Genomic DNA, 25,483 nt, shown 5'->3' on the forward strand with positions numbered 1-25,483 from the left:
TCGTAAGCTGAATGGGGAAGCATGAGCTTTATTAGTAAACTGTGCTAATTGCATATAACTGCTTCCATTTTTCCTCATTTCTGTCTTCTTCTAAACAGTTATATGATGTAAATAGTATTAAATTATATGTTTTTTATTAGAATTTCTTTTTAAATTATGATAACACATTTGTTTAATGTTATATAACTGTACAAAATATAGTTGGATTATAATTCCTCCCATAATTAAAAAAAATGTTTATAATCGCATAACAGTAATGTTCAGTGTAAAAAGAAAATATAACAAGAGAAATGAAATCTTTCATAAAATGGGATATTTCTAATAAGATATATATTCAAGAGGTATTCAAGAGATATTTTAAATAGGTCTTAAGGAGAGATAATACATCCCGGTATGTGTCATTGATACTTAATAATATAATTGTATAAATACTTTTGTGATGTACTATATTTAGAATTGACTAGAAAGAAAATGGCAGGCTTGTAAAATGAGAAAATAGAAAATCTGGCTTTTCTATATTGAGTTAATGGATAATATATAGGCACAAACAAGTGGAATGTAGACAAAACCAGTTACCTCCTCAGTAATGTTGTTGTCTGATCTATTTCATTTTAATCTGGCTATTGTTTCTACCACTAGGAAAATGTAGGTTATGTTTGGACCCTAGACTGTGAGATAGAGTCTACAGAAGTTCCAGAATACATCATACAAAGTCTCATACCAATTAAGACAGAAATATTTTAAAATAAAATGTATATAAATTTTTCCTAGAAATGAATTTCAACTGGCCAATTATTACTTTTACTAATTCACCATTACTTTTTTATTAGGACATAGTAACAATGTATAGAAAGTACGCAAAGTGTAATGTGCCCTTACCTCTAGGTATAAGTTCTTCATTCTTATTACAAATATTTATTAAGAAAAATATATATATACATATAACTATCATAACTTATTATACCTAAGATACCTAATGAAATTAATGATAATCTTTTAATATTACCTAATACACAGTAAGATTGTCAAAATATTGATATGAATGCTCAAGCTGGGTAATAAATACTGGGGGAGCTTGATATACATTCTAATTTTGAGTATGTTTGAAATTTTTCAAAATAAAACTTGAAGCATACAATTCAGTAGTTTTATGTCCATTCACAGAGTTGTGGAGCCATGGACACCATCTAATTTTAGAGCACTTTCATCACTTTGAGAAGAAAATCTGTACCCATTAGCAGTCACTTCGTATTCCCTGCCCGACTTCATCCTTCTCCCCATCCCTGGTAGCCATTAATCCACTTTCTCTCTCTCTGGATTCCTATTTGGGGTATTTCATACAATGGAAACATGTAATTTATGGTCTTTTGTAACTGCCTGCTTTCGTTTAGCACAATGTTTTAGCAACAAACCCATGTTTTTGCATGTATAGCACTTCATTCCTTTTTATTGCCAAATAATATTACGCTGTCTACATATACTGGGTTTTGTTTATTCATCAGTCGATGCATGTATGGGTTATTTCTACTCTTTGGCTATCATGCAACCTTGTAGAAGATTTCTTGTAGGCATATGTGTTCCAAAGTGGCTACACCAATTTACATTTCTGCCAGCAATGAATGAAGGTTACAATTTATCCACATTCCTTCCAACACTCATTATTTTTTGTGTATTTTTAATTTTAGCCATCCTCATGGGTCAGAAGTAATATCTTGTGGTTTTGATTTCATTTCCCTAATGAGTGACGATGCTGAATATCTCTCCATATACTGATTGGCCATTTGTATGTCTTTGTACTAATGTCTATTCAATTCCTCTGTCCATTTTTTTTTTTTTTTTAATTGGGTTATTTGTCTTCTTGCTGTTGAGTTCTAAGAGTTCTTTATATATCCTGGATATAGATTCCTTATGAGACATATGATTTGCAAATATTTTCTCCCATTTGGTAGGTCACCTTTTCACTTTATTGATGTGTCCTTGAAACACAAAAGTTGAATTTGAGTGTATCTATATTTTCTTTGTTTGATTCTGCTTTCATATCAAAGAAACTATTCCCAAACCCAAAGTCATAAAGATTTACTCCTAAGTTTTCTTCTAAGAGTATTACAGTTTTATCCCTGACGTGTAGGCCTCTGATCCATCTGACTTAATTTTTATATTCAGTAAAGTAGGGGTTCAACTTTATTCCTTTGCATACAGATATCAAGCTGCCTTAGTGTCATTTGTTGAGGATGTTATTATTTTGCCATTAAATTGTCTTGGTAACTCTGTTGAAAATCAATTGAATATTTGATTGAATTTACCAGTGCATCCATCAGGGCCTGGGCCTTTCTTTCCTAGAAGTTTTAAAATTACTAATTCAGTCTCTTTACTCATTATAGGTCTCTTCAAATTTTATATATCTTCCTGAATGAGCTCCAGTAGTTTGTGTCTTTCTTGGATTTGTCCTTTTCATCTTCGTTCTCCAATTCGTTGGCATAAACTTACCTGCTTTTACAAATGAATTATCCGCATCTAAAATTCAACCTCTTTGTTCAAAGCATTTCCTAAGCAAATACACGAGGTATTTTTACTAAGCCAATTTATTTTTTTCCTAATAAATGCTATTCTCTTAAAGATTAGAGAGGTGTGACAAATAGTTTGGCAAACTGACAAAATATCCAGTTAATTTTTTTTTTAATGTCCAGTTAATTTTGAAACTAGCCATATATGATTAGTTTGTAGCTTTCTAATGATTGAGAGAAACAAGTTTCTTCTACCTCCTCCTTAATTTAGTAACTGCTAAGAGATGGTGAAATCATGGAATGGTCCCAGATCCCACACCTTTGTTGTCAGGATGCTTCTGGAATCCTTGAATACTTTTGGGATTTTTACCTTCTTGGAATTACAATTGGGATTCAGATACACAGTGCCTATTTTTTTTTTTCTCTGCCCAATTCCTTTCTGAATTATGAGAATATGGATAATATTGTGGCCTCTCTAAAGATCCCCATTCATGTAGGACAGGTTAAGGAATTTGGGCCAGTACAAGAATGCACTCCCATGTTCCCCAATTTTGCTATTTCCTTCCACCTCTGTATTCTAATCCCACACCCACAACCCAGAGGAATATTAGAGCTCCTGAGTGTAAGAAACTGGAAGTCTATGGTGGTGTGCTTACTCCTTTTAAGCTATGATAGTCTCGAATTTGGTCTATAAGCACCTTGAGGTAGATACCATGCTTCATTCAATTCTGAAACACAGTGCCTAGCACAGAGTAAGTGCTCATTTCTGGCCAAAGTTTAAACAAAATAAAAATCCTGTCTGCAGCTCCAAACCTATTTCAACAAAGTTCAAATGTATGTTTGATTTCTCTTTCTACTTTCTTTTCCTTATCAACATGGCACACATTCTCTTGTTCTGATCTCTTGTATTAAAATTGACTTTTTAAGAAAGTTTCACATACATTTATTTTAACATTGTAATAGAATTTTAGTCATTGTGTTCAGACAGGGGCATTTCCATTGGAGGCATTTTCTAATATCATGACATGAGAGAGTCTAGCCATAAAGGAAAAGATAAGTGGTACTTATATGAAAACAAAACCAAAACAAAACAAATGAACAAAAAATTGTCTTTCTTGTGGATATATTTGTATTTCTCAGGCACACTTCAATGGTGACTTGAGCACTTGGCACATCTCTCGAATCTTAGAAAAGGAGCTTCCTCAGTGAAATAAGACCGGTTAGGTGAAGCATGTAACTGGGAATCCTGTGGCATATTACTTGCTATTTACATCCCATGTTACTTTCCAGGCATTTTCATATTTTCATCTCAATTTAGGCTTGAATTTCACTCAAGAATCCTTCAAATATTCATGTATTTCCTTCAACAAATATGCATTAGGCCCAAATTTTATGCATAGCAGTCGCTGAGATTCAGAATAGGTCTCTTCTCTGAAGGAGCTTACATTCTACCTGGAGAGACAAATTTTCCAGAGGTAATGCATAAATAACGATGTAGTTAAAGTTGAGATAAATGCTGCAGAGGAGAAGTATTGTAAAAGCTGCTCATATCCACCGAGATGTGCCCCTTTCCACCCACTTAGCCACACTTCCGTAAGGTAGGCCAGCTTCTGTCCAGGGATTCTGTCTTAATCCTCAATATCTGATTCTGATTGGCACTGAGTTTATCAGTTGATAAATACATTATGAAAACTTAACACATTTTTAAAGATTGTGTGTTGTAGGGCAGACATTGCTGCTATGGTAACAGCTTCTTATTTTGCTCATCCATCTCTTCCTCCTTTCTCCTTTCCACTGGTGAGAAAGGTGCTAGCTCAGAACATGTTTGTGTGCTTTCTATACTCTGAGAAAGATGATCTGTTTATTTTCTTTTTTAAAGAAACTCTTATCCCTGGGTTACCCTGATTTCAAAGCAGCTAGATTTGGTAACATAAAGAGTCCTTTCATGCACTCAGAGCTTTCGCATTTTGAGAGGTGCCCAGACTAGTTATGAACTCATTAAAAATGTAAGTGGGATGCCAACTAGGGTGAGTTCATTATAAACAATAGGAAGAAACCTTCCCTAAAGAGGAATCTGTAAGTAGGATAATGAAAGAGTCTAATTTTTATTAAAGAGAAGGGCATAGATTAATTGTGAATTCACTCTCTGCTTACTTGTTGTGTGACTACTAAAATCCTCAAAATAGCGTAGGGCTTCAGTCAAGAAATTTCAAAGCCTTGAATAGAAAACGTGATTAATGTAACTTACTAGATGGATAAGGTATAGGGGAGATGCTATTGCATAGGCACTGTTATGTAACTTTATTTTAAAAATCACTTCATAAAAAAATTAAAAAAATTAAAAATTAAAATAAAAATCACTTCATCACTTTATATTCTTTTGCTTTTTTCCTTCAGTCACTTTTACTTACAAGAAAATCTCCCAGTTCTGAGACTGAAAATACTTTTTAAGCATAATACAATTCTCTTACAAAATATCCTTAGATTGGGGTGGGCAGTAATGAAAGCAATGAAATGAAGATGTATCCTGGTATTGACTGATCAGCCATTTATCCCAACTATCCAATGATTAAAAAAAAAAGTAACCTACACTGAATGCTTATTTTATTGGAATTTGACCAGTTTAAGTTGAAAGTAATTGGAAAAAAAAAATTGGACCCCCCTCCCCATTGGTAAGGGTATTTTTCAGTTATTCAAGTTTGAAACAAAATTATAATTGGTCTCTCCATTATTTGAGCTCCCTTAGTATATAATACATTCCTTTGTCAAATATTCGGTATCTTTACATCCTCCACCAAATTATGGGATATTTAAATGTGGTACTGAACCTTAGTCATCTTTGATCTCCAGCTTAACACAGAGTTTAGCAGATACAGGATAGAAGTTTGAATGACTAAGCAAATATATATTGTTTATTTGAAATCATATGTAGATTGAAGGCTATAAGTTAATATAAATCAATATAATTAATAATGATACCTTGGGATCAGAAGATCTGTAATATAATTGATCCCTTAATTTCAGCTCACTTGTTTTTGTATTTGGGGCCACTGCCTCATTGTCAGTCTCCATTTAAACAACATAATAGGATTTAATCTAGAATTATTTTAGTTTCTTTTTGCAGGCTTGCCTTGGTTCTTTAATGAGGGTATCTTTATCTCCTTCTTCCTCTCCCTCTCCCACATCCCATACATCTGGTAACTTTTTGGTCCTCATGGGTTTTTAAGGCCACTCTCCCATGTCCCATCTGGATTTGTCCTCTGAGACATCTGTGTCCCTGGTCCCACGGGCCCCCCATACGAGTGTGCTCACGCACACTCGCAAAGACCACTGAGCAACTAGTCTGTCCTAACATAGCAATGAGTGATGGTAGAATAATGTGTAGCTTTAGACCTTTAAAAAAAATGGACTCTGGAGACTCTATTTTCATATTAAGTGGAGTTTGACTTAGTGGCAGTAATCCCAGGCTATCTGACAGTCCACAGATACAAATATTTCATTCCAGGTGTGCCTTTACATATTACGATTAAGTATCTCTCACTTAAAATTAAGCCTTGCTTGAACTTTTCAGTATGCACTACAGAGATGCTGCGCTGCCTCCACCCATGGTGTGAAATGCTCCACTTTAGTAACACAGCACAGGACCACTGATTAATGTGTACTTCCCTGGAATATAGCATTAGTGTAAGTTACATTTCTAAGATCATAAAGAACCCTGGGAGATCTCAGGTCATCTATGTAGCTCCTGCAGCAGTAGCCTACACTCATGAATTTATTCATTAGCATGATCTGTGGATCTTCACGCAAACCCTAGTCTTAATATCCAAATAGCACTGAGCAGGGCTAGCTAGCATACAGTGGCAGGCCTCTAGATACCTCTCAGGTCACTTCAGCTGGATATCTGCCTACAACAACCACAGTGTGTTGAACTTCCCTACACATGAAGGAACTATTTCCCATGGCCTAGTTTTTAAAAACCAGCAACCCAAGTCTTTGGCGTTGCCCTGGACTCCCAATACAGCTTCTTCTAACGCTTGACAGACATGGACACCATCTGCCTGTCTTTCCAGTACATGCCTGGGCAATGAACAAACTTTAAGCAGAATTTAAAGAGATTTTTTTTTTTTTAAAGATTCTATTTATTTATTTGAGAGAGAGAGAATGAGAGAGAGAGAGCACATGAGAGGGGGGAGGATCAGAGGGAGAAGCAGACTCCCTGCTGAGCAGGGAGCCTGATGTGGGACTCGATCCTGGGACTCCAGGATCATGACCTGAGCCGAAGGCAGTCGCTTAACCAACTGAGCCACCCAGGCGCCCGAATTTAAAGAGATTCTATGATTTAAAGTACTTTTAATAATAAATTCTAAATTGGTAAGAGAAATTTGACCTAACCATTCAAATATTTTGGATGATATGAATCTAATGTGGTTAGTAGATCTAATCCCTTTGAAGAATTAAATGAATATCATAATTATCATTTCTGTTATTATGGAAATTTTACATGTACTTCCCTCATTATTTTAATTCCTTTAAAATTTTCAGTTATAATAAGATTCTCAGCATTCCTGTACAAATAACAATTTAGTAACCATTAGTTGCTAAGATTAAGTCTCAGAGAAGTGAAGAAATACCAACTTCTGTATTTTCTAAATGCTATCACTTCATAGATAGATTACAGATTTCTGTTACAGGTGCTTTTAGTGGAATATGTCAGACTTTCTTTAACCTGAAATATAAATAGTTCTTAAGGTAAAAGACAGTAATGGCACTGTGTGTGTGTGTTGTTTTCTTTTTCAAAAGCTTTCTGGCATCAAGTCACAATAAGTGGATTGTGACTATTCCTAATTTCCAGAAAGACATGTTGGGTTTCTGTGAAGGAGATGTGATATTCAGTTACTAGGCAGGAAGACACATTTAGTTCATAATCTGAGAAAAATATTTATCTTTTTGGAAGTTAAAATTTTAAATTACAATATAAAGCATCGTGTATGCCCCTCTAATAATGCAGTTTTTGTTCAAGATTCTAATGGTATGTTTTAATGCAAAGAAAAATAATAACTACCACTGCGCAGTGTTTGAAAGGTAGAAAAGCATTTTTCATATGTTTCTGTTGTTGTTTTAGCCTCACAACAAACTTGCCAAGTAGAGAAAGCTGACATCAATTCTCCTATTACACCTGGAGAATCTAAGCATTGTAGAATTTGAATGACTTGCCAAAGGGCACAACTTAGTATATAAAATAACGAGTCTTGAACTCAGATACTTTTCTATAGTCTGTATTTTTCTATCACATGCTGTCTTAGAAATCACTTGAATCACTAGATTCTAATAAACATTTTGGGTGGTGGCCATTATTCTGCATCTTCATTTGGTGCAGACAGACTTCTGTTTCCATCAGCCTTGGTACCTGGGGAAGAATCCTAGGGCAACACAGATGCCAGGAAGTTCCCAGCAGAGAAGCAAAAGGCAGCACTCTGGACATTAAGATATATGTACTTGCAATAGGCAGCAGCAGACAGTGGGTGAGGAGGAGTATTTGGTAAAGAAATATAAAAATTTGTTTTCTAGGGGCGCCTGGGTGGCTCAGTTGGTTAAGCGACTGCCTTCGGCTCAGGTCATGATCCTGGAGTCCCTGGATCGAGTCCCGCATCGGGCTCCCTGCTCGGCGGGGAGTCTGCTTCTCCCTCTGACCCTCCCCCCTCTCATGTGCTCTCTCTCATTCTCTCTCTCTCAAATAAATAAATAAAATCTTTAAAAAAAAAAAAATTTGTTTTCTAATAAACAGAACTTAAATGCAATGCTATCCTGGCTGTATAGAAGATCGTTATTACCAAGCATATCCTGAGACCTCCCAGCTGAAAAAGACTAGAAAATCAAAGGATTTCCTAAACAGAGAAAGTTTCCAGGAGGATTGAAAATAATGTGTAACTGTATTTCTCTGTATGGGTTCTCGTGCAGGGGATGGCTAGAAAATTGGCTGAGGAGTGAGGGGGCGGAGGGAAGTGAACCGATCAGAAAGGGCTTCATGAGCCATGTTAGGAAACGGGGAGCACTGACTGTCCTGAGCATGGGGTGGGGCCGCTGGGGGGTTTTAAGAGGAGATGGTCACCTTCTCATTTTTGTTTAAAATATCCCGCCGGCAGTTGTGTGGAAAAAACATTTGAGGGAGCTGAGATGGATAGCAAGACACTCATTAATAAGTCAGTGCGATCATCCAAAAGTGAATACGGGTCTCAAAATAAGTCTGTGGCTTTGGGTCTAGAGAGGAGGACACAAATTCAACAAATATTGAGACAACAAGACTTGGTGAATGAGAAGTCACTTTTGAGCTGGAAAATCTGCCTTATAGTATTCCTAATCATTCCTGAATGCCATTCCTGCTCTTCCAACAGACTGTCAGTCCTCGTGATCTTAGACTTGCATTCACATTCCCTTGAACCTTCTATTTGACCTTGTTCTAAGAAGTGATGCTGTCAGGGGTTACTGTGCATGCCCGGCTCCTTCTGCCTTGCCAAGTGAGCTGAGTACTGAGTTTTGGGAGTTTCACATTAGCTTTTCTGCCTTCTTCATGGTCACCAGGACATGAGCTGTCAGAGCTCACGATTCCCAATCTGCCAGCCTCTGATTTCAAGGGAAGGGTAAGTCACATCAGGCATTGTGATTTTGTGTAAAGATTGGGTATAAAGGAGGGTCTGGTTATGAGTCTATCAAGTCAGATCTTTCTCTATTCTTTTCCCAAGTCTTAATTTGGAAACTTGCATAATAACACTATTCTTTACATATAATGTTTCCTGGTTATAATACCCTATCTTATTCACATAGGGAAAACAGAAGTCTTTTTGTAAGTTTATGGGCTTTTAGACACAGATATTTATTTCTGATACATTCATTGCCAAGATGAATGCCCAGGATAGCTCGCTAAGCTTAGTCATTTCGAGGTAGAAGGCAGAGACCGTGCCGAGTGGTCCAGAGGAGTGGCTTTGTTATAAAACTTGGAAAATTTTGACACTAAGTTCCAATTACAATATTACTCTTTTTCTTGGCCTTGGATAAAGTGATGGCAGATGTGATCTGAATTAGCTAAAATTAAGTAACATGGTTTTGAGAAAATATTTCCTTAAACCAGAGTGTAATTTTGGGTGAGAAACATCCTGTGCATTTTCCTTTCCCTTTAGATTCCTGAGTAATGTCACAGTTACTTCTGTGAGTGAGTTTCTTAATGTGGCATATATCAAAACCAAGTATGAACATGCCTTACATGGCGCGCTGGTTTCAGGAAGCATAATCAGTAGTTCTAAGCTATGGAATACATTTGAACAGATTTTGCACCTGTGCTGAAATCATGAGATTTACAACTGCGAGAAACAAGAGAATATTGAATATCAGAAGCCGAGAACCCTTGATCTGTTGGCTGATGCCATCTTTTTTTTTTTTTTTTTTTTTTAATGGAGCCGATTGGAGGTGTTAACATAAAAAGCCGAGGAGTCTGGTATAGATTCGAATTACTATAAACAGAGACAATCTTGTGAATAAAGAACAAATATTTTAAAGCAAACTCTTGTTTTCTTTATCATAAACCATCCTGGCTTTTCATTTTTGTTAAAAGTTGGTAATTCATGGAAGAATTATTGGTAAATAGGGAAGTAGGGGGCTGTTTTGAAGGAATGTTGAGCTAATAACCACAGCTAACTGACAAGATGCCCTGACCAGGTCTCTCTGTTTTACTTGCACTAATTTTGTCTCATTAATACAATGAGAAGAACATCTTGGCAGCTATGATATGGCAAACCCACCTGGACAGTCAAAATCCTCTGGGGTGTCCTGAGATGGAATTTTTGTGTCCTGGGAATGAACACAGGCAGAGGAGTGATTTTGCAGCTAGTGGGACTAGGTTTGCTTTCAGAGAAGTGTAGTAGGTTCATGTCCAAGCCAGAGGAAGAGCCAAGCTATGGTGACATCTCACACCGAAGAACCAGACCTCATGTGGGTCTAGCACGCGAAGGGACATTGATGTTTTCAGCATCGCTCTGTTCAGAGGAAACAATTACTGTGGTTGTTGTTGGGGTTTTAGAATGCCAATTAACTGGATCCTTTCCTCCTTTAACTTTTGAAGCAATAGGGAAATGGGTGTTGAATCAACAGACATCCCTATGTGGCATGTTATTGACGAAGCTAGCGTGGGGAATGCAGTGGGAATGCTACCCACTCTTTTCCCACTGGGCAAGATTACACACCTCGTCACAGAAACAGCATGTGGACGATTGCATGGATGAGTGGGGCATCGAGAGGAAGGTGGGAGTACAGTTTTCTGAGCAAAGGCAGGAATGTGGGGAGATAACAGTGTTCCCCTGAAAGTACTATTTCAAAAAATAAGATTTACAATGATTTAGAACCAAGATCTGATTTGTTCTCGAACAGCAGTCTTTCACATTTCACTTGAAGAAAGATACACACAAAAAGGAAAGATATTTAGTCATGTTCATTTTATTAAGTCAAAACATTGAGCTTTATAAAGGGGGGGGTGTTGAAATAATAATGGGGAGGGTGATTCTTATTTATTTTTTATTATTTATTTATTTGAGAGAGAGAGTGAACGAGAGAGAGAGAGCACAAGCGGGGGAGGAGCAGAGGGAGAGGGAGAAGCAGACACCCTATTGAGCAGGGAGCGCGATGTGGGGCTCGATCCCGGGACTCCAGGATCATGACCTGAGCCGAAGGCAGACACTTAACTGACTGAGCCACCCAGGCACCCCTGGGTAGGGTGATTCTTACAGAGAAGTGTCAGAGAACATGAAACACTTTTGGTGTGAACTTCTGCCAGTTTGAATTAATCATGAAAAAGTTCAGAAAACTACAAATTTGGTTATTTTAATTTAGAATTAAGACTTTTTCTCTCCTCTCTCATTGGGCCACAAATAAATTGGTTGGAGTGATTTTTTTGTGGTGACTGGACCTTGATAACAGAGTCAGGGATGAAAGGGAGACAAAAGGAAAAGGGGGTGCTAGAAGTATCTTGAAGTGAGAAGGCTCGGAGGAAAATGTATAGACTAGAACAAATGGTCAATGCATATTAAATTGGACCCTGCTTAAAAAATGTCTTTGCCAACATACATATCCAAGGACAAATGTGACTTTTTTTTCCGCCGAGAATCGTTGGCCTTGCTCTCCGTAGCTCTATAAACCCCAGGTCATTGTAGGGAAAGAACAGAAACCCCTGCCCACATGCTGATGCTCCCGGGGGAGGTGCCTGGTCATGGGATCAAAGTGCCTCATAAATACACAGTGGTGCCAATGTGGGTAAGATACAACTAGAAGCCTGCTCATTACATATGTGTCTAATGCCTGACAGAGGGAGGCCTATCCAAATTCACTGCTCTTCAGGACGCTTGACAAGTGATTTTCCTCATAATGTCTAAGTCCTCCAGGCACAGATTACCTGTACCACTGAGCAGTGTGTAGCCTTGTGGACTGGCCAAGACATCCCCCCTATTGATACCGCTTCATGGACAGTTAATTACACTGAAGCAACAGAAAACTTAATTAAGTTGTGATCCCTATATGGTTTTAACTGTGTCCTGCCTATTTCTTCCTTTCCCTTTCTAGAAAAGAGGTGACTGACTTGAGTTCAGCCTCAGTGGCGGATTTACAGTAGTATACACCAAAATATGCTGCGTTATTCATAGAGTTTTATTTTGAGAACTAAATAATGTTGATATGATGATGACGGTATCTGGGCATTCACTAGAAATCTAATAAACTTCTTATCTCATGTAATAAGCATAGTCCAGTTCCAGTCATAATTATCAAGATATAAAGCCAGCTGAGATAACTATGAAGCTTTACATGATAATAAATGTTGTTATTCAAATAGATTTACATGCCTTGAATTGAAATGAGAGCGACCATCTCAACAGTTAGACACATATTATGCTGTCTGAAACTGCGTCTAATCTGAGCTGCAGCAAATTTCCCTCCGTGCAGTAGCAAGATTATTCTTAGTAAAGAGAGCTTGAACAGATGAAGATAATCATATGGTTCTCCTAAATTAAATCTGTTAAGAGTGCATAAAAGTGAATCACTGTATCTGTAAGTCTTGATTTGTCTCCATTGTTTAAATTCTATGAGATAGGACAAAAAAAATCACTGCTGTTTGAATCCTGCTATCACTGTGATGTGCCTACAGCAAAGCTGTCAACACTTAGTAATATAATTGAAGGCATCTTGCGGTTTAGGAAGAGTTTGGTAACTGGAAATTGTGAAGAAATAAGCACATTGTTTGACATTGAATGCATTTGGCATGATGGCACCCTACATGAAGGGACTCTCAGTAAATAATGACAGTGATTGATTGTGTCAAAACTCAACAGAGCTGTAATGCAGTGGACCAAGAGTCGTTTCCCTTGTAACAATGCAGTTTCTTTAAAGAGATGTGATGTTTTTTCTTGTAACAATTTTCTCGGAGGGGAAAAGGGTGTTATTGAGTATTCGATTATGAAATACTTGCTTTTTATGATATGAAATACATTTTAGTAGTGGAAGGAAATTTGTTGTATGCCACCTCATGCTACAGTATGTTGTATGAGCTATAGAGATACCCCAGGTCTTGGGGAAAATTTCCAAGGCCAGCTGAGACATTCTGTTGAGACAGCTGTTGAGCTAACTTGGCAGCATCAGGTAATCAATACGAGCGTAGACACTTGCTCTGGTTAATTGCTGATGCGAGCAGCAGCTGCATTGTATGGATCAAGAATCTCTTCTACTTGGAAGTGGCATTGTGTTTGGGGCTGTATAAAGTGGGGTAGACGCATGAGTCCACCACTTTCTACAATTAGACAGTCTAAGAATACACAAAGCTCTGTTTTGTGTGGCCTGTTATATTTTATAAAGGGTTTTCACACCAATTAGCTCATTCATTATCTTATTTGACCCTGAGACTTTATTACCCCCAATTTACAGATGAGAAAGTGATGTTAAATTGATCAGCCTAAACTCTAGTGAAATTATGTCTAGAACTTAAGTCTTCTGAATCTTTGTCTTTTGGGGTGCTCTTTCCATGATCATATTTTTCTCAGACTATGGCTGTTCAGGAGCACCTTCTAATATTTATTGAATATTAACTGTGTATATAGTATTATGTGAAGTACTTTATCTCAATTAACCATAAACCTTCTGATGTAGCATTAACAATTGTTTTCCCCACATTACACACAAGAAACTGATGTTCTGATTGAGTAACTTCTCCATCGTTACATGGCTGGTAATGGCAATGGGATTTGAAATCCAGTCAGTCTGATTCAAAAGTACTAAGACATCATTTATTATCTGGACATCCCCATCCCTTTGAATCAGTACCTTGAATACTGTTACATTTTATCATATATTTTAATTGAATCATATTATCAAGTAGTGGTGGTAGTGTTAGTTTAAGATATTTAGGATATTGCACAGAAGTAATGAACTATTTATAAATTAATTATCAATATCATCTTCTTGAAAATATATATTCCAGAAGCCAGTGTAGGGGTTGGTGGTCTCTGGTTCTGTTTTCCAGGCTCAGAATCCTTCCTTCTTTCAGCGAATTTTCCTCTTGCTGTCTGATTCCTACTTGTCTCTCAGGTCTCATCTTAAATGATAGTCCTTCCAAAGGTCTAGGTCAGGGGTCCCTCAAAGAATCCATGTGTTAATTACTTGTTCAATCACTTTTATCCTCTTACCTGGAAAAGTCTTGTTCAATGTTTTATCTCCAGTCTAGCAAAATACCTGCCACATATTAGGTGCATAATTTATCAAATGAATTGATGACCACAATGACTTAAAATTAGCATCAAATGAACATAATTTAAGAAATAGACGAGTGCATGTGGTGATAGATACAAATTCTAAAAAATCCTGAATAATCTCTTTAGTGATCAGAGAAATGACATTAAATAATTGGAAGCCACTGATAAGTTTACATGTGGGTGCAGATCCTGTCTGCTTATGCCTGTGCCCAGATAGAAAACAAGAGAGATCCAAATGGACTATCAGAGAACACTTGGAATTAGTGCTGTTTTGTTATTTTTGTCTCCATAAAGCATATCCAGTATGGTACGTTAGTGTTTCATAGTTAAAATATTTAAAGACATTTAGTAGAGAATGTATCAGCCAGGCATTTTGAATAAAAATGAAAGGAAATCTAAATGGGCTATATTGTCCGAAAGCAGAGCAAAAAGCTGGGGGTGGAGTGGAGCCAGCATCCGACAGCTTCCTCAGGGTGCTAATGAGGAACACAGCTGTAGAATCTCATTCAGTGAATTGCCAAACCTAAATTTGACAAAGGGTGCCAAGCTAGCTCTCTCCTTCAAATACCAACCTCTTCCAGTGAATTTGAGCTCTGTGACTGCTTGACCTAAAGAATATGGTGGAAATGACATTGTGCCTTGTTCAGGCTAGGTCTGAAGAAACTGGAAGCTTCTCTCTCTTCTCTCTTAGGATTGTCACTCTTGGGAAGCACCTACCCTTCTGTAAGGAGGCACAGGCAGCCCCTGGAATGGCCCTGGTTGAGAGGAACCACAGATGGGAGCCCATGGCACTGGGCTGATATTCAGCACCAACTGGGCAGCCATGCCAAGGAGCCAACTTGAGAGTGAGCCCTTCATGCCCTGGTTGAGCTGTTCAGGCTGAGTCTACATGGAATAGAATGAAGCTGACCCACCAAGCCCTACCAGCCTTATGACCAAGCTTTTATTAAAATTTGGCTATGTTTTGCTGCCTTTAATTAATATACCGCTTAATATATTTAAAAAATTGGCTATGTTTTCCAACAAAAGCAAGGACTTCAGATATTCCATTTTATAAAATAATGGGAGAGCCATGCTTTTATGGTTAACAAATCCATATAAAAAAAGGATACCCTTTCATGAAAATGGAATACTCTTTAAGATATACCCCTGTAGCTAAATATAAGAGCCAAGTGAGTACTTACATATAGGAGCAGGGTTTTTTTAGGAACAGTTGTGGGATTACCCCAACACATGAGCAAATAATCAGCTTGGATCTCAGAGCTCCATAGGTCATAGAATTAACAGACTTTCGTTGGGAATTAGGGTTGCTTTATATACGGGAAAGTGCTTTGTAAACAACCCAGTTTTGTACTAATTCAAGAAGATGGCTTTGCCACTACTTTTATAATCCAGTATTCACCTGCTGATTGGCTGGAATTCACTAAACCACTTTTCCCCCCCTCTTTTGCTTCCTTCTACCCCATATAAAATAGTTTCAAAAAGAGTTAATTATTATTAATATAGTAACCAAATTAGGAATAGAAATATTTATAAGGACTGGACAAGGGGTCTTCTTGAGGTCTTTTATTTTCTTTAAATTCTAATTCACCTCCTACTAAGTCTCTTTTTGCTTTAAAAACATTTGTAGAAACAATTGGGCTAAAATGTGAATAGCGAGTCCCTCCATGTAGTCTGTAGTGGTCTGTTTTTCTATAGAAGCAGCTTGCAATTGGGACTTACAGTTAGGTGTTCAGAGGCAAAAGTGTGTAAGATGTTTATGCTCTAAGAAATCCTAGGTAATAAATTCAAGTTGGAAAAGAATGTATACATTAAGTATAGCACAAGTATATTTGCTTGTTTTTTATGTACTAATCTCTTCAAATTTAACTTGCCAGAATAAATAGAAACTCACTTTCTGGTCACATTCAGTATTTATTTTGTGATACCTTCTAGGCTGTAATATTACATTCTCTACTTAAAAGTTTAAAAGAATGACTCCAGGGAAGTGTTCGAATATTCACATATTTCAACTGGAAAGTTTATATTAAAAAAAAATAGCCTGAGTCACATATTGAATTATCATTTTTCAAACTTTAATGTCATGAAAGGTCTTACTTCTCTGCAAAATAAATGTGGGGTGGACAGACACAAAGGTGACCCCCAGTCATCTTCTCCCTCCTGGTGTCCATGCTCTTGTGAAATCCCTAAGTCTTGAACGTGGGTGGTTCTGGTGATTTCCTTCCAACCCAGAGAAAATGGCAAAGGTGACAATATGTCTGCCACTCCCTTGATTGTGGTATACGAGAGTCCTCTTAACCACGTAGTAGAAGCCTACATCCCAGCAGAGACTGGACCCGATGTCGCCCAGCTGGCCTGATGAAGTATGCAGCCAGGTTGAGGAGGCGCACATGGGGAAGAACCATGGGAGGCTTCCAGTCAGCAGGGAGCACAAAGCTGACACCCTTACAGTTACAGCCACAAGGAAATTAATTCTGAAAACACCCCAAGAGAGCTTGGAAATTGATGCTTCTCCAGTCAAGCTTCCAGATGAGAGCACAACCCTGCCAACACCTTGATTACAGCCTTGTGGGACCCTGAGCAGAGGACCTGGCTGAGCCAGGCGTGAGCTCCTAGCTCACAGAGATTGTGAGACCACAGATGAGGATTGTTTTAAGCCATTACGTATGTGGGAATTTGTTACGCAGTGATAGAAAACTAATAGAAGCTACAATCTCTTGCATGGTTACTGAGATAACAAATGAAACAATGTAAGTGGAAAAGCCTGTTAACAATAGAGACTAAAAGGAAAAAAGAAACCGTTCTTAAATAGTTGCCAGAGAGACAGAGTATATGCAAAAAGTCCTCAGGAATGAATATATATTCACTAAATGACTTTTTCCCCCTCTTCTGCTTCCTTCTACCCCATATAAAATAGTTTCAAGAAAGAGTTAATTATTATTAATATTGTATCCAAGATTAAGGTGTTGGTGAGGTTGGTTTCTTCTGAGGCATCTCTCATTGGTTTCTGAATGGGTTGTCTTCTCCCTGTGTCTTCACATGGCCTTTTTTTCTGTGACTGTCCATGTCCTAATCTCCTCTTCTTATAAGGACACCAGTCATATGGGACTAGGGCCCACCACAAGGACCTCATCTTGACTTATTTCCTCTTGAAAAATCCTATTTCCAAATACAGTTACATTCTGTAGGGGGGTAAGGACTTTGACATATGAATTTTGAGGGGACACAATTCAGCCCATAAACCCCTCCCAAAGATTCCTCATGCCTTTATATAGCCCATTCCATGCTCTGCTCCCACCCCAAAGCTACCACTGATTTGTTTGCATTTTATATAAGTGGGAACATGTAGTATATTCTATTGCAGGTTTTGCTTCCTTCACTCACATAATTTTGAGAATCATCCATGTTACATTTATAAGTAATATGATACTATTTATTGCAGAATAGTATTCCATTGGATGACGATACCACATTTTGTTTATCCATTCATATTTTGATAGATATTTGGGTGCTCTCCAGTTGGTGGCTATTGTGAATAAGGCTATTATGAGTATTTGTATACGATTCTTTGTGTAGACTCATGTTTTCATTTTTATCTTGGGTAAATATCTAAAAATGAAATGTTCAAATCTTGATGGTTATATGTATAACTTTCTAAAAAAAGCCTAAAGGTTTCCAGAGGGGCTGTGCCATTTTATATTTGCATCAGGAGTGTATGTGTGTTCCAGTTGTTTGCATATCACAAATATTTGGTATGGGCTTTTTTTTTTTTTTTTAGTATTATCTATTTGAATCGGTTGCTTAGTTCCTTTGTAACACTGGCTTTTGTAGCTACTCCATAAAGTCTACAGGATTAAGGATCCTTCTCTATTTCCCCTAACTGTATTGTTAGGTTTTAAGAAATGTTCAATAAGTATTTGTTGAGTGGATGAATATTTTGGTTGAGAAGATTTTTTCTTTGTTATTTTCCCTACTCACTATGTAATGACTGCATTGTAGAGCCTTGGCTATAATCACAGCACTGTCCTTAGCTTTATGAGAAGCACAGGATCTTTAAATCCAATGAGGGAAGATGCCAGAACAATGTCTACTGTATGGATGGAAATACATGATTTAAAAGAGTTACAAGCTGCATGCTCTGAAAAGTGACATAATCCCTGGGGAATAGCTGGGTAACGGGGAAATGGAGAAAAAGTAAGAAATGAAAAACGCTGTGGGCTGAGTCAGGTGCCTTGGAACTGGCCAGTTATTGCTTATCTGTCTACTAAATTAAAAATAACCCTGCTCAGGGACTTCTCTTTTGAGAAATAAGAAATACTACCTGCAACAGTTGCCATCTTTCCTATGCCAGGCACCGGGCAGACATTAAAGTTGTTGTTTCAGTTAGTGTTCGAGAAAGTGTTCAGTTAGTGTTCGAGTTGTTTCAGTTAGTGTTCGAGTGTCCGCCCAATAACGGAGGTATTTAACCCCTCACTTTTCAGAAGAGCTGGAGAAAGATGGAATGAAACTTGCTCAGGGGCCTAGAGCTAATAATTGGTAGAATTGGGATTCAACAGGTCTGTGAACTTTGAAGCTCCTTCTCTGTAACACTTTGTTGCAGACACAAAGGGAAAAAAAGGAAGGAAGCTCTGAGTGTAGCAGTTTTAAGGACAGTTTTGCTGTTATGATATACGACAAGTATAATTTTCAAAATTATTTTAACCCCTTAAGTTTAATTATGTGACTTAAATGTTTGTACAATCATTCACGAGGATCTACTAAATTCAACACATTTGATAACTTGAAGTAATTGGTAAAAGCATAGTTTAAGTAAAATAGCCCTTTCATTTTTTTAAATATTTTATTTATTTGAGAGAGAGAGAGAGCACACAAGTGAGGGGAGGGGCAGAGGGAGAGAGAGAAGCTCTCTTTGGGGCTCGATCCTAAGACCCTGAGATCTTGACCTGAGCTGAAGGCAGACACTTAACTGACTGAGCCACCCGAGTGTCCCTAAAATAACCCTTTTTAAAAATTGCAAATTCCAAGATTTTGTAGTAACGTTTTGGAAAACAGGATTTGCAATTTTTTTAGACGGCAGTGTATATGCCCACCTATGAAAAGCAGGTTATAGAATTTATTTAGATAAATCGGGGAAAAATAAACCTCTTTTGCTATAACTGTCTGTCTGGATCTTGTCAGAGTGATCTTTGGATAAGAATTAGCCAATTAAGTACCTCAATTTTCCACTTGATTGGACATACAAGACAGCAAAAATGACGTGTAGATTAGTCCTACAATTTTTTAAAAGTAAATTTTAAGACTCCTACTTTACAAATTTAGTCACTGCTTTTCATGCCATCAAGTCATTTTTCTGAATTTCTGATTTACGTGTGCCATATAGATGTGCTTAAATAATATTCTACTTTGTGTTTTTCTTTTGGTGATGACATTATTGGGAGAAATCCCCAAATGTCATCTCTAGTTGCAGATTTCCACTCTTACTGATTCCAACAACTTGAATCCCTGCATTCTAGCAACACCTCGGATTCCATAAGCCAATGGCTCTAAGGTTTTAATTGAAGTAATTTCTCACTTGAGACCCAGGTACAGCTGCTCCTACAAACTGGTGACATGATGTGGTGGCCAAAATGCTACCATAACACTACCATGATAGTTTTTTAAAGGACTTTGCAATATGAACTTGGAAGATTTTTATTTACCATAGGTCCAGGGTTGGCACACTTTCTCCATAAAGGCACAGGTAGTAAATATTTTAGGTTTCTCGAGCCATGTCCTCTGTGTTCTTCTGTCCTCGCAATGCAAACCAGGTTGTCCCCACAGACATTTATGAGGCTGCCAACCCTCTGTGTCAATAAGTGAATGTGAGCAGTCCTCAGATCCAACTTCCCAGGTGCCCGCCCAGGGCCACCCTGGAAGCGGCCCCCCTAAGGACAGCAGTCTCAGGCTGCTAAAGGAGCCCCATCTTCTGGCTGAAGCAGTGGCTTTTGGTTTAATGATCTGTGAACTCAGAAGGTAGCGCCCTTTGAGATGGATGCTCAATTCCCAGATTCCCTCTGCTTTCCCTTGTTTTTCTCTAAAGTTATGTGCGTGCATGTGTGTGTGTGTGTGTATCTGGTGCACCCGCGTGTGGTAAGTGTGTGGTGTGAGGTATGTCTGTTCCATGACTGAGTGTGTGTGCAGTGAAAGTGTTTGTGGCGAGATGTGTGTCAGTGCGTGGTGTGCGCGTGTGTGAGTGTGTGCCTCTGTGTGTCTGGTGCACGTGTGGGTGTGGGTGTCCTGGTGCAGGGGAGCGAAAGCGAGCGCTCATGGAGACCCAGGAATGGCTGAGATCCTTCCGTGCCTTCGACGTTTGCACTGATCCGTGCAGGAGCGCGGCCAGGAGGCCACTTGGTCTGGCTCGTGCAGCAGGGTGGGCCACTGCTCATGAACACCGCCGGCGTGGTCCCGGTGTCTTTGGTCGTAAAATCCCCACAGCCACCAGCTCTCGGCTCTAACCTTCCTCTGCCCGGCTGGGCACAGGCCCTGGAACGCAGCTGCTGGAAGCTCTGTCGGCCCCGCACCTGGGGACACCTACCTCCCGTCCTCCTCCTTCGCTGCAGCCTGTTGCAGATTTCCAGAAATGCATGGAAATTTCTCCTCAGCCAACCCTCTGTCTTCCATTCTCCTTACTGTTACGGGTTTACATTGGTGCTCGTTCAAATGTCGTCTTCCCGGTGCCTCAGGAGAGGGAGGCGGCACCCATGCCTGCTCAGCCTGCCAGCGGTGACAGGTGGCCCTCCCCGTGTGCCTCCACAGACTCCACGGCTGCCCTCGAAGGGTCCTTCTGAGTGGGATGGCACGGCTGTTTTCATTTAGAAGTCATCAGTTGGGCGCCTGGTGGCTCAGTCATTAAGCGTCTGCCTCCGGCTCAGGTCGTGATCCCAGGGTTCTGGGATCGAGCCCCGCATCAGGCTCCCTGCTCCACGGGAAGCCTGCTTCTCCCTCTGCCCCTACCCCTGCTCGTGCTCTATCTCTCTCTCTCTTAAATTAATTAATTAATTAATCTTTAAAGTAAATAAATAGAAGGCATCAATTGAAATTGCAGTGAACTTAAGAAAAGTATTTCAGTTTTTAAACAATTGAATTAGCCGCAGTAGGGAGACTACTACATGTGAATGTATTACGTGTTTGGATCAATATGCTAAAGATCATCTTAGTGTGCCTGTGAAAATAATTTTGATCTACCGGATCCTCCAAAAGGATCTTGAGAACTCCCAGGTTCTGTAGATTATATTTTGAAAATCACTGGACGACACATTACTTTCATTATCATTTTATAATATCGGTAGATTTTAGAAAACGTACATTTGTGTTACATTTCATGCACCAAGTACGTGTTGTTTTTTCTCAAAGGGCCCCTCTTGCTGGGACGATGTATTAATCCCAAACCGGATGACCGGTGAATGCCAATCTGCAAACTGCCCTGGGACTACAGCCGTAAGTACCTGGTCAAATCCATTTTTTTCGTTATGGCCTCTTCAGTGGTTAGTAGGAAAATAGAATGGAGACAAGAAGGCTAACTGATTTTTCTTCCATCTGATAGTATTCAGCCAAAGTGTCATCAGATTCAAAGTATTATTTGTGTAGTCACCCCAAATTCTACCTTGTTCATTGCCATCCAGTGTCATTTTCCTAGAGGCTTAACCACGTGGGGTGACTGTTTTGAAACATGTCCATTTAAACTCCTTACAGAGTGGTATTTATGGAATATAAAGAAGAGCCACTTGGGAGCCTAGCAAAAGAAAGTAACAAAGATATGAGGTTAACCTTTGTGCTGGTGCTGTGATATTTGGTATTTATATTCCTCATTGTTCAAGATTGCTTTCTTTCTTTATCTCTTTCTGCCTTTCTTTTTGTGTCTTAGTGGGCTATTAGTAAACCTCGTTGCGTGAGCAGCTCTACAATTGGATGACCGTCTTCTGCTCTCTGCACTCCCCTTACTCTTTGCAAACGTATGCCATATGTTGATGTTTCATATAGAGCAGATATTTAGTAAAAGCGATCCTAAGTACTGAAATTATTTTTTAAATCATTTTATATTCTGGTCATGTTTGTAATTTGTATACTGTTTTACTTTTTACCTCAAAAATTCCTGGATCTCTCATAATCTGACTGTATGTATCTCCTGAGCCGTAAATACTGTTACGGTGCCAACCCAAACGTCAATGTTAGTTCACAGCTGCCAGTTCGTATCTTCTCCCAGGAACAAAGTCTGTCAATGCAACAGGTAGAGTCTTTGAGCTGGAACCATTAGGCGTGCCTTGTCTCTCCAGTCTGCAGGGCGCTTGCAAGGTACGGAGGGAGAAGTGAGCAGCACTAGCAATCATTTTCCATCAAACGGGGGCGAGGACCATGAGCAGATTTTTATTAATGCAAATCCTGAAGAAAAATAATGACTTGTTTGTCAGTCACATATATCCAGGCATAATATAGCCTTGTAACTTTGCTACTGAGATGAAAGGAAAGTGAATATATTTATGGGGTACAATTCTTCAGTATAATTACATACCCACCCATGTATGCATACAAGTGCAGTATGTATATATTATAGTGTATAATATCTCTTAATTACAATTATATGTAATAATAATTATATCTCCATCCATCGATTCATTCACCCATCTACACACACATGCGTCATCCGTTATGTGTAACACTGTGGTCTCTGTATCATTTTTACAATCATGTGAGGTCCTTTGAAAACCTACTTCAATTCCTGATAGTCTGACTGCCTCTCCCAGACTTGATATTAATTGGCAGGATTCAGTCACAGTAGAATAGACACTTTTGCATCTTTAAAGATTTAGCTGCAAATCAGTCAAAGGGGGAAACTGTTGAGTGGGACTGAGAATCCTTTCCTTTGCTTGTTGCATATTCTACTTACCTGAGGTATCAGTACATGGAATTCAGCGTAAATTAAGTTATATCGCAGCTCTGTATCGACAGCAGGGTGATCTGATATCCTTCAAAATCCTTTCAGTACCCACCATATAAAAATACTGGATCAAATTACAAACATGTACTTTTAAAAGAATGGCTGTGCTGACAACATAATAAGGAAGAGTATATTCGTCAAAACCAGGAGAAAGCTGGACCCCAGAGGGGAGACTGTGTCAGCTGAAGCGAGCCGCCGCTTTGGCAGCAACGACTGGTCACTGGGGGCTGGAGCCTCAGGTGGGCAGGTGTCCATGGGAGGCTGCAGCTGAGTTCATGGCTTCCTCAAGGTGGCAGATGAAACCACAGAATCCTACATAGAGCTAGTACCCATAAAACATGATACCCTCGTGGGATCCGCTGGAGAGGAAGGCGCTAGCTTCCCGGAGAGGCGGTCTGTGCTGGTCCCTGGCTCACTCTGATCCCCTGGTCGGTGTTCCTCACCCATGTGCACTGCTCTGCTGGCCGCCGCCTAAGGTCTCACGATGGACCACATCCCAGGCAAATTCACACTCCCCGAGAGGGAGAAAGTCCCTACCCACCCTCCCAGACCACTCTAGGGTTGCAGACATCGTCCCCAGCCCAGACTGAGGTCTGGACTTAGAATTAACTCTGAATTCCAGACAAGAAGTTCTGTCCACAGAGCCCTTCAGTGTGTTTCGGGGGCCCCCTGAGGAGCCAGGCAAATGAGCCCACTCCATGGTGCCTTGAGCTGTGTGCTGCTGGCCCTGAGGACCACCCCCTGCAGCTGGCAGCCATCCATTTCTATTTGCAGCCCACCCCAACAGGACACCAGTGTGGCAATGTGACTTGTGATTGCATGGTGCGGGGCATACTGAGGAAGTGGGTCCAGGATAAGGTGATTCACAAGCCAACTGAAATCATCACAGCCGTCAACTACAGACTTAAAAAAAAACAAAACAAAACACATATAGATGGCTCTTGTTTTTTTTGTTTGTTTGTTTTTTATTTTTCTTTTAATCCATTCTGTCTCCTTATGTCTTTGATTGGAGAGTTTAGTCCATTTACATTCAAAGTAATCATTGATAGATATGTATTTATTGCCATTTTAATCCTTGTTTTGTGGTGGTTTTGAAGATTTTCTCTGATTCTTTCTTGTCTTTCATGTTTTGCTGATTTTCTTTTGTGATATATTTGGATTTCTTTCTCTTTATTCTTTGCATATTTATTAGTGGTTTTTTTGATACATGGTTACCATCAGGTTTGTGTCTAAACTCTTCTGCATATAGTAGCCTGTGTTAAGCTGATGGTGGTTTACCTTTGAACCTATTCTTTTCTCCTCTCCTTCCCATGTTTTAGGTATATGTTATTATACTTTATATCCTTTTTTATAGAACATGTTATTTATTTATTTGACAGAGAGAGACACAGCGAGAGAGGGAACACAAGCAGGGGGAGTGGGAGAGGGAGAAGCAGGCTTCCCGCGGAGCAGGGAGCCCGATGCGGGGCTCGATCCCAGGATCCTGGGATCCTGACCTGAGCCGACGGCAGACGCTTAAGGACTGAGCCACCCAGGCGCCCCGTGTGAGCTCTTCATTGCCAAAAATCACAGCAGTTAGGACATGGGCCCCCTGGCCCGGTGGAGGTAATACAGATGCAGATCAAGGGGGGACAAATACATTCTGAACAAATTAACAAACAACATATGAGATTGTAGGTTAAGATTACCCCAAAAGCCAAAGTACATTATTAAAGATTTTTTTGAAAAGCGTTATTAAAAATAGATTTTGTTAAAAGGTTCAATAACTCAGAAAGATACAGCATTTTAAAAATTGTATGATCTTAGTAACATGATCAAACCCAAAATATATTAAGGACAAATTCTCAGGATTAATTAAGTATATGGATAAATCTGGCACGAGGGCAGGAGATAGTAACATTGACCTCTGAGGGGCTGGGAGCTCCAGCAGCGTAATCAGGAAGTATTTGGCAAATCAGTACAACCAGTGACCAGGGTTGCATCGTGAACGCTGCACCCAACACCTGGAGGTGCCTCCTTTTTTAAGCATATATGGAACATTTCAACAATTGATCATGTTTTGGGGCATTAAGGCATTTAAATAACACTTACAAAAGCATAACCATAAAAGTCTCTGAAACATGGAAATTCAATTAACGTAGCCAGTAAAAATCCAAATGGAAATATGAAACCAAACAACAATGAGAATACACCACATATCAAATCTTTGGGGATGTTGTTAAATT

At 39.1% G+C, this 25,483-nt stretch overlaps 1 protein-coding gene across 4 annotated transcripts in view; it reads left to right on the forward strand.

The window, feature by feature from the left end:
* Positions 1–25,483, forward strand: part of PRKN (parkin RBR E3 ubiquitin protein ligase) — a 1,297,079-nt gene that overhangs the window by 615,607 nt on the left and 655,989 nt on the right. For all 4 annotated transcript variants that reach the window (XR_013441028.1, XM_078054494.1, XM_078054492.1 and 1 more), the window contains exon 5: positions 21,677–21,760. Coding sequence is in view for 3 of the 4 variants with exons in the window: in XM_078054494.1 (XP_077910620.1) it covers positions 21,677–21,760 (84 nt within the window). In the remaining variant the exon portion in view is untranslated. The remainder of the gene's footprint in view (positions 1–21,676; positions 21,761–25,483) is intronic.

The sequence above is a fragment of the Halichoerus grypus genome, chromosome 9 (assembly GCF_964656455.1).
Source record: "Halichoerus grypus chromosome 9, mHalGry1.hap1.1, whole genome shotgun sequence".
NCBI classification, from domain to species: domain Eukaryota; kingdom Metazoa; phylum Chordata; class Mammalia; order Carnivora; family Phocidae; genus Halichoerus; species Halichoerus grypus.